Source organism: Octodon degus, unplaced genomic scaffold, assembly GCF_000260255.1.
Source record: "Octodon degus isolate 3935 unplaced genomic scaffold, OctDeg1.0 scaffold00221, whole genome shotgun sequence".
Classification (NCBI taxonomy): Eukaryota; Metazoa; Chordata; class Mammalia; order Rodentia; family Octodontidae; genus Octodon; species Octodon degus.
In genome coordinates this window covers 789268-799502 of record NW_004524797.1, presented here as the reverse complement: position 1 = coordinate 799502, position 10235 = coordinate 789268, and the positions used below count along the sequence as shown (strand labels likewise).

Genomic DNA, 10235 nt, shown 5'->3' with positions numbered 1-10235 from the left:
TAATCTATTTATTTGTGTGTGTGTGTGTGTGTGTGTGTGGCCAGCTCAGCCCACCAGGGGGCGGGGCTGGCTGGCATGTGGTGCTGGGGGGTTGAACTGTGGTCCCTGTGCTTTGCTAAGCTTGTTCTAAGTAGGTGCTTTAGACCACTGAGCCATCTCACCAGCCCAGAGATTATAATTGCTAACAGTTTAATATAGTTCACACTAAAATCTTTTTTTGTTTATTTCTTCTCCTTTTAATACACATAGAGCATAAACATATAGGGAGTGGATGTTTGATTTAAAAAATGGAAGATGTTTTTACATTTCGTACTATCATGGAGAGCCTCCATGGTTGTACATACAGATTTATCTTTTTTGTGTATGTGTGTTGTACATTATGAGTTGGTGCCAAAAGAAACAAGAAGTCCTGATAAATGTAGCCTCAGAGGTCTCACTGAGATTCGTCTCCCTCGAAGTGATCCCAGAACTTCAGAAGTATCTCACATGTATTGAGGGCTAAAGGCAGGCTAAGGAATGTGCATAACTACTTAAGTGAACACAAACTACTATCTCTATGGACTTCGACCATTTGCCTAACACTGGGTCCACACAAATGCTAGCTGATAACATCCCAAGCAAGGGATCAAAGAACAGACAAGGAGGCAGCAGGAGAACCTGTTATCTGTAGCCTTGAATCCCTGCCTTCCAGGATTTATAAGTGAGAGACAGCAGCTCTCCCAGGGCTCTGGCTATTGCTCCCTGCTCTCTTGGGACATTAGGCTTTTGTCTCATATCTATATTTCTATATATGTGAAACCAGGTTTCACTATGTAGTGCCACCTGGCCTTGAACTTGCTTAGGTAGTCCAGGCTGGCTTTGAACTCATGGCAGTCCTGCTGCCTCAGCTTCCTGAGTGCTGGGATTACAGGCTTAAAAACATGTTACCACACCCAGCCTTTTTTTTCCCCCCAGTTTGGAAGCAGATACTTTCTTTCTTTATTTATTTTTTGCAGAACCGGGGATTGAACTCAGGCCCTTGCGCTTGCCAGGGAAGCGCATATTCCACTGAGCCATCTCCCCGGCCCCGAAGATACTTTATTAACTGACCAAATCATAAAAACACCATGGTAGATATCTTGGTTCATCCTTCTAATAAGTCTGGTGATCTGGTCTTCCCTATTTCCAGTATTTCCACCTTCCACAAAATGGGTGGTCTTTTTTTTCATTCCACCTCGTGGAGATGATAACTTGAAGGGCCACAGGAAGTTATTTGCCTCTTTGAAGCATTTTCCAACAGTATAGATCTCATGAATCAGATCCTCCACGCAGATGATTCCATATTTACCAAGAGATCGAGCAATCACTGAGTTATCTGTTAAGGCAATTTGCTTCCTACTGATTTTGCCATAGCCACGCTTGTATAGTTCCTTTACTGACATCAGGTTTGGGTGCCCCCATGCAGTGTATGACTCCACAATTCTCAGCATGTTAGTTGAAGCGTTGTTGAGCTTAATGAAGGTACCATTGAAGATTTGGCGAAGGCGAAGAAGCTGTTAACACCTTTCGGACCTTTGGGCTCACACCACTGATACCCCTGATCTGGATGACAAATGCCAGTTTGGGCTCTGCAGGGACATAGAAGTTGCCAGCTTTTCTCGCCATCCTAGCCATTTAGGTCTCAGTTCTATATATCTGTCTGTACTCCTTATAATAGTGCCTGGCTTTTTCATAGATGAGCTTTCTCCTCGCCTTGCGAAGCATCTTCTGGGCAAACTTCTTTCTTAGGTGCTTTATCTTCAACTCTGCGAAATGTCTTTGCTTTATTCTTTCTTTTTTTTTTTTTTCAGAACTGGGGATTGAACTCGACCCTTGCGCTTGCCAGGGAAGTGCTTATTCTACTCAGCCATCTCCCCTTTGCTTTATTGTTAAGGGTTTCTGGCACAGCAGGAACCTTCTTTTTCTTCTCTTCTACACCCTCCCTGGTTCCAGCCAGAAAAGCTTTTTTTTTGCTTTAATAGCTGTTATTGCAAAATGTAGATGTGCCATTGTTTAACACGCAAGGAGTGCTGTTTTGCTATTACAGCAATACTATGACAAACTTCCTTGGATCCATACTCTTGGACACTTGTGATTTTATTGATAAGATGTTGTAAGTGGATATATTGGCCAGAAGGCGTGCATGTTTATAATTTTGAAGAGATCCACAGCCAGATTGCTCTCTACAAGTGAACAAAGTTCTGCAGCAGTTTATGCCTTCCCTAAGACAATATGTTATTAGTGTTTTGCATTTTTGCCTGATGTGGCAAAACAGTTTTTTGGCTTTGGATTAATTTCTAATTATTAATGAGGCTTAACTTCTTTTAATATGATTGGTAGGTATTTGTATTTCTTTCATGAATTGTCTCTTCATATTCTTTGTTTAGTGGCCGATATTGTCTTGTACTATCCTTTACTTAGAGTTCTTCTGTGTATGTATGGGGGTGCGTCATGGGGATTGAACACAGGGCCTTTGCAAGTGTTGGGATGATAGGTGTGTGCCACCATACCCAGATTCCCCAGCCCTTTTGTGTTTTGAGATAGTCTCACTAAGATGCTAAATTGTCCAGACTGGGTTTGAATTTTTGATCCTCCTGTCTCAGTCTCTCAGAGTGCTAGGGTTATGGATAAATGCTACCACACCCAGCTTTACTTAGTGATTTATGTGGGAGTAATTTATATGTCACAGATACTAACCACTGTATATGGCAGAATTTCTTCTTAGGTGACATTTTATAGTAAGAAATTTAATGATTTCAAATGTGTTATTATTTATTATGTGTTATTTACTGTTTTCATCTATGGCTTCTTGATTTTGTATCTTATTTAGGAAGGCCTGGTCAAAATTATTTAATATTTTTGAGCTTCCTTGTCTTTATTCATTTTTATTTTTTGGCGGAACTGGAGATTGAACTTAGGTCCTTGTGCTTGCCAGGGAAGCGCTTATTCCACTGAGCCATCTTCCTGGCCCCCTTATTCTTAAATACAGAGGAAAATTATACTTCTTTTTTTTTTTTAATGTTTATTTATTTATTTATTTATTTTGTGTGTGTGTGTGGCCAGCTCAGCCCACCAGGGGGGCGGGGCTGGCTGGTATGTGGTGCTTGGGGATTGAACCGCGGTCCCTGTGTTTTGCTTAGCTTAGCTTGTTCTAAGTAGGTGCTTTAGACCGCTGAGCCATCTTACCGGCCCCAGATAGAAAGAGTTGGGACGGGGGCACGAACTGGCGACCTTGCACTCCAGAGCCCGACGCGGAGACCGCTGCGCTAGGTCGCCACCTGTACTTCTTGTTAACAAAATTACAATGCATAAGTATAAAAATCATGTTGGCAAACAACATGCACTTAGCATTGTTTATTCAGGCATGTGACAAATACCTGTTAAGTTTGTTCTGGATGCCAGTCATTGCCTTAGATACAAAAGATGTAGAGATGTCTTTTTTCCTTCAAGGAAGGGTAATGGTATAATTTTTTCCCTGACTAATTCCCTTTAAAGACATTCTTTGTTAATTTGTGTGACAGAGCATTTCCCACTCTAAAATCATTATAATAAAATAGCTTACACTCTTCTTTTCACTCGGTGGTTTGATTTACTTTCTACAGGATTTTGTTTGTTTTTCACAAAAATGGTCATTTGAGCTATAAGGCTAAAGTGCAGCCCCCTCGGTTGAATGGTGCGAAGACTGGAGTGTTTTCTACAAGGAGCCCTCATCGCCCCAATGCAATAGGACTGACCCTGGCCAAGCTGGAAAAGGTAGAAGGTAACCCATTTCATTTTACTTTTGTCTTGTTTTTCTTACTCCAGAAAGCCTTGTAAAATCAGCATAGCATTCCCTGCTTCCTGCTATTTATAGGAACACTAGTGATATTAACTCCTGAGAATCACCAGACCCTGAGGAACATGATGACTAAAAGAAAGTTAGCACTGAAAATTTTTAAAAAGTAAACTCCCATAGGATGCTCAGAGTTTATCATTCCTGTAATCAGAAAACATTAAATTAATTTGAAAAACCCAGATTTCACAGTGATTATGTCAGTAGCCAAGGCAAACATGGTGGCACATGCCTGTGATCCCAGCACTCTTGGAGATTGAGGTAGGATTGCAAGTTTGAGTCCAACTGAGCAACTTAGCACTTAGTGATGCTGCTGCAAACAGAGACACTGATATGTCACCCAGGACTTGGGTGCAGATTATTGACACTGAAAGACCTGACTGGGAATCATTCCCAGAGTGTCAGCTCTCGATCTCTGCTAGTCTAGGGCTCACATGGGGTTTAAAGCAGGAAGTAAAGAAGCAGAGTATTGGTGGTTATTGATTGTTACATCTTAACTCCTTTCTACTGATTGGCCTAAAGGAAAATTATATCGTACAGGCAAGCTCAAACTCTGGGCAAGCTTGGAGTTACAGGAAACACTAGGTTGAGGTGATATATGGGGTTCAGGGTAGAATCAGTTAGATAAGGGAAATATACACACTTAGTGTTGGAAAACAGATCTCAGGTGAGTAGCTAGTTGTAGGCTGGCATAGGACCTCAGAAAGTACAATTTAATTCTTATTTTCCTTTTCAGTGATACTTTCTCTTAAAATAAAAATAGCCCAGGGATGTAGCTTAGCGTGAATGTCTTGGGTTCAAGCACCAGTATCACAAAAATAGATAAATAATACAAAAAGGCTGGAGATGTAATACAGTTGTGGAGTGCTTGCCCACCATGCACAGGCTTTGGATTCAATTCCCAGCAGCTCAAAGAAAAAAAAAATTATTAACCAAATTTTCTTAAGAGTTGAATACAATACATATGAAATGGTTTTTAAAAATTGGATTCTTGGGGGCTGGGGAGATAGCTCAGTGGAATAAATGCTTGCCTGGCAAGTGCAAGGTCCTGAGTTTGATCCCTGGTACCACCAAAAAATTTAAAAACATAAATAAAATAAAAATTGGATTCTCCCAGATGTAACGCACAGTAACTAGCCATACATGCAGGTGCAGTATAGCAGTGTGGGGCATCATTTCTTCCTCACAGCCTTGAGGAAATTGACATTGAAGCTGCAGTGCAGCCATCCACTGTGTTGTGTGGCAGGGCTGTGGATTGAAGCACACTGAAAAATCAAACATCTGGGAGAATCAGCACTCTGGTAGGCTGACAGAGGAGGGTCACAGGTTGGAAGCCAGCCTGGAAAACTTCAGAAGACCCTGCTTCAAAATAAAAAATAAGATGGGATAGGTTCAATGCCCAGGACCAGGAAAGGATGGCAGTGGGGAAGAGGGGACTGAACATCTGTTAGAGAGGTCAAGGATGAAATATCGGGGAGATCAGAAGTTTGCTTTAGCTTGAAGGATCTTCCCTCTCAGACTTCGTAGGAGGTATTTTGTTAATGTTGTTTCATTGGTATTTTTGGAAGATCTTATAAGACAAAAATCTTTAAGAGTATTCTTTCAGAACATTGGGCACTAAATAAATGAGAGTGGTTATTTTGCTTTTTATTTTTGTAGAACTTAAAACTCCTGTGCTGGACTCCACCCAATCCAATAGGTTTTAGGTATGTTTCCCAGGAAATTCATTAGTGGATCCATCTACTTTAAGTTTTTTAATTTTTTTTATTTATTTATGTGTGTGTGTGTGTGTGTGTGTGTGTGTGGCCAGCTCAGCCCACCAGAGGGCGGGGCTGGCTGGTATGTGGTGCTGGGGGATTGAACCGTGGTCCCTTTGCTTTGCTAAGCTTGTTCAAATAGGTGCTTTAGACCATTGAGCCATCTCATCAGCCCCATACTTTAAGTTTTATTAGTGTATGTCAGCTTACCAAATTAGGTAACAATATGGGAAAATTTTATCATTCATGCAACCTGTACATATTTTCTATCATTAAATATGTGATAGGTTTTACTCTCAATGCTAGAGATATTGTAACCAAGTCAGATAAAAATCCTTGGTCTGAAGAACTTAAAATTCTGTTAGGAGAGATCAAATCAGAAAACGTGAAAGAAAAAACTTAACGAATTATAAATAATATGAAGATAGAAAAGGGAGTGATTCCTTCCTGCCCATGGGAAGGGGTCATAGCTGATGCCCCTATAACAGCAGATAGGTTGACAAGAAAAGGTATAATAGGGGACCTGGCTCTAGCTCAGTTCTTTATGTGGCTGCTTCCACAAAGCTGTCAGCCTCAGGTAGCCAGCCAAAACTGCCCTGAAGGCATTCGAGGAGCAAAAAAAAAAAAAAAAAGAAAAGAAAAGGTATAATAAACCTGGCCAAGTGTGGTAGTGCATACCTGAGTCTGGCTACATGTTTGTTGTTTTTTTTTTTTTTTGCGGAACTGGGGATCGAACTCAGGCCCTATGGGCTTGCCAGGGAAGTGCTTTATTCTACTGAGCTTTCTCCCTGCCCTGAGTCTGGCTACATGACTGGCTAAGGCAGAATGATCACAAGTTCAAGGCTAGTCTAGGCAACTTAATGAGACCCTATCTCAAAATAAAAAATAAAAAGGACTGGGGATGTAGCTCAGTGTTCTCTAGGTCCAATCCCCAGTACCAGAAAAAAATTCATTAAAGTTTTGGAAAATTCACAGCATGGGAGCCACATACAAAGATATGAGGTTCCCCATGAGCTCTTACCTGTGCTACAGTGCTTTTTATTCTCCTTTAGATATTGTTAAATCTATAATTTATAAAGTCCAAAATCTTTCTGAAGTTCCAGGCTCATTAATAGTGTGCATATTTTAGAAATTTGGGTCATTGACTAGTCATGTTTTTCTTAAATGGAGACAGAATCAAATGTGACCACATGAAGTTTTTCAGTTCTTGGTTGGCCAGTTTCCCATGGATCATGTTAGTAGCCTCTGCACCAGTAGGAGGAAATGGACAGTATCTGTCCAAGTGGGACAACAGGAGATCTATCCTTAATAATTTGGTAATGGTGATTTGTGTGCTGATTTCTTGTTTAAATCTTGATAAATTTATTTCTTTTGCTGTGTAGTATATTACAAAAAAATGCATCAGTTTAAACAGTGCACACAGGGACTGGGCTGATAGCTCAGTGACCTAAGTGTCTGGCAAGCACAAGGCCCTGAGTTTGATCCCCAGTACAAAAAAATAAAAAGAAACATTTCTAAACAGGCACATTGATAATGTGTTTGAAACATTGCTGTCATTTTGTGGGTCATGAAGATGAGCTCACCAGAGAATCCTCATCCAAACTCACTTTATACAACTACTTCCTGGTAGTTATAGGACTGAGAGTCCCAGCTGTTTGCTTGTGTTGGTTGGAGATCACCTTCTACTCCTAAAGGCTGTCCACATCTCCCAGAGAGAGCTGGTAGTTCCTGGCTATGTGACCATTCACACCGTGCCTGCTTATGTCCTCAGGTTGCAGAGTCTCTCCAGTAAGTTATCTGGCAAGTAGATGTCTTTCATGAAAACAGCATTGGGGGATAATGCAGCACTTTTGCCATATTCTGTTGCTTAGAAACAAGTTGCATGAAACAGGAGAATCACTACAAGTCTGATCTATGTAGTGAGACCCAGTAGACCCTGTGATAAATAAATTAAAAAAAAAAAAAAGATTAAAAAGAAACAAGGTACATCCAAAAGAAAGGATTATGCCAGGGCCTGAACACCAGGAGATGGGGGTCAATGGAGCCACCTAGAATCTGTTTGCCTTATTGGAAACTCTTGTTGGTCCTTCAGCAATACATGGAGGACTGTTACATTCCTAGACAATTAGAGGTACCAGTACTGTGTGGACTCCACCCATGCTTACTATAGGGACACAGACTAAGCAGGCAAGAGGGCTCTGGGAGAGGTACACAGGCTGTTCTTTGAGACCCAGAAAGAATGTGTTGTCTGCAAGCAGCAAAGGCCTTGGAGAAGACATGGTCTTTGAGAGCTTTGAAGAGCAGGTAGGAGTTTGACGGGTAAAGTAAAATGGTTTCCAGCTAGAAAGAAAAACCTATGTTGACAGTAGGTGTATAGAGCCTGGTGAATGAGAAAAATGTGAATAAACTCAGTGAAGCGTAAGCAGGCTGTTGGAGAGAGGATTTAGGGTAGAATTTTGTCTTCCAGTTGTTTATACTGTTCTTCACATTGAATTTTTTTAAGAAGAATTTGTTCACCTTCTAGGTGGAGTTATATATCTGTCTGGAATCGACATGATACACGGCACACCAGTACTAGACATAAAGCCCTACATAGCAGATTATGACTCACCACAAAATTTGATGGAATCTTTAGGGGACCTTAATATGCAGAATGACCAACATAAACCCAAAACTGTGTGCCAGTCTGATGGTAAGACTAATGGCTGTGACCAGCAACAGCTGTCAGGATACAGTACACCGCAGCTGTACCAGAGCACAAAGGAGAAACCTAAATGTTCTGGAGACAGAGCTTCAGAAGAAAGCTCCCTGAGGCACAGTGATGCAGCCAAAGACCAGCAGTGTTTGCCTCAGTGCGGAGAAAGAGCAGTGGATCTTAGTGTGGAGCCAAAAAGCCATCAGAGTCCGAATGTGGCAGACAAGCATACGGGCCCACAGGGCCTGGAGAAGACCCTTCAAGAAGAAGATACAGACAAGAGGCCAAGGAGCGAGGAAGGAGCACCACTTGTGCAAGGAAACAGTGTGGGGATGCAGCTCAGGCCTCGCCCCTCCCCAGCCAGGACCAGGACAGCTGACAGCACTGCTCCTGCCTGGGTGAGAGAGGCACCCACGGCCCCTTTACAAGTCCGGTTTACTCCTCATGCAGAGGTGGACCTCCGGCAGCTCAGCTCAGCAGGTACATCAGGTATCCTTGGTTTTTTAGTCCTGACTGAAAAATGAGCTTGTACTCATTATAAGATTTAGCTACATGTGGTATATCTGAGGCCAAGTTATAAGGAATATTTGTCAGTATAAGAAATGAAGAGAATAAACTGGTATTTGGGCAACACTAACATGTGATAACTTTTGTTTATCAAGAGTTTGATCAAAGTTCTAGGTGCTTAGTGCAGCATTTGCACAGCATTGTGACTGCCTCCAGCAGCAGCCATCATCGGTAGCCCCTTGTCTTCCTGTTCATTATTCTCAGACTTTTTGAACAGGATTCAGAAACTTGTTTTGTTCTTTTTTTTCACGGAACTGGGGATTGAACTCAGACCCTTGCATTTGCTAGGGAAGCGCTTATCCCACTGAGCCATCTCTCCGGCCCCTGTTTTGTTCTTATATATACTAAATTTCTTGTCTGTTTTACTACCAGACAGAAAAAGTGTTGTGTGTTATTATAACAGGTAGCCTTGCCACAGAGGACTCCAGGACCTACAGGGAGGGGAAGAGTTTCTTTACATAGAACTTGCCCTGCAAAGATCCAGTACTATAGACATGTTCTGTAGAGAGAGAGGCCACAGGGCCCTTCCTTTGGAGCCCCTTTAACACATGATTCTTAACACATGTGATTTGGCTTCCCTGTCTCACAGCAGATCCTGAGAAACAGTCTAATATGAAGGAACAAGTTGTTCAGAGGCGCAAACGGTAATGCTAGTTAGAAAGAGCCACCCATGCCAGCCCCACCCCCAGGGCACCCTGAGGCTGTCATTGTGATTGGGCAGGGTGGCGTACGCCTATACTCCCAGTGCTTGGGAGGCTGAAAACAGGAGAATCACTACAAGTCCGATCTGTGTAGTGAGACCTGTAGACCCTGTACTAAATAAATAAACAAAACAAAACCAGAAAAAAAAGGAGCCGGCTACTAAGGAAATGTTAGATTTGGAAAGGTAGAAAGCTGTTCTTTATGTTACATGATTAAGAGGCAACATAGCCACATGAAGAGGAAAATCCATTTGTTTATTCTATAGTCATTCACTGAGTTACTCCTGGGTACCAGGCACTGTTCTAGGCTCTTGGAATATATTGGTGCGCAAAACTGAGTAAAAGATTTTAAAAAGAAAACTCGCCTTCATGGAGCCTGCATTCTAATGGAGTAGAGAGAAACAAACTAAAAGCATAGTAAATGTGCAAATTATGCAAAGCATACAAAAACATTAAAGTGTGTGGAGCAGTGTTGGGGGTTGGCACTTTTAAGGAGGTGACAGGAAGAAGTCTCCCTGAAAAGACATATGAGTAGAGGTGAAAGAGGGGAAAGACTGAGCTAGCTGTCCAGGGAGAGGACCGGAGGGACAAGCAGTGCACTGGGTTTGGGAGCAGTAGTGCCACTTGGAGGCTGTGCTTTCTCATTCTTTTTTTTTTTTTTTTTT

General features: G+C 41.8%; 1 protein-coding gene across 4 annotated transcripts in view; it reads left to right on the top strand.

The window, feature by feature from the left end:
* Trmo (tRNA methyltransferase O) overlaps window positions 1-10235 on the top strand; it is an 18031-nt gene that overhangs the window by 4821 nt on the left and 2975 nt on the right. For 2 of the 4 annotated variants that reach the window (XM_023705480.1, XM_023705482.1), the window contains 2 exons: window positions 3621-3778; window positions 8114-8782. In XM_023705480.1, coding sequence (XP_023561248.1) covers window positions 3621-3778; window positions 8114-8782 — 827 coding nt within the window. Of the gene's footprint in view, window positions 1-3620; window positions 3779-8113; window positions 8783-10235 lie in introns of those variants that run through there. The other 2 variants (XM_004645232.3, XM_023705481.1) reach the window with 2 other exon arrangements.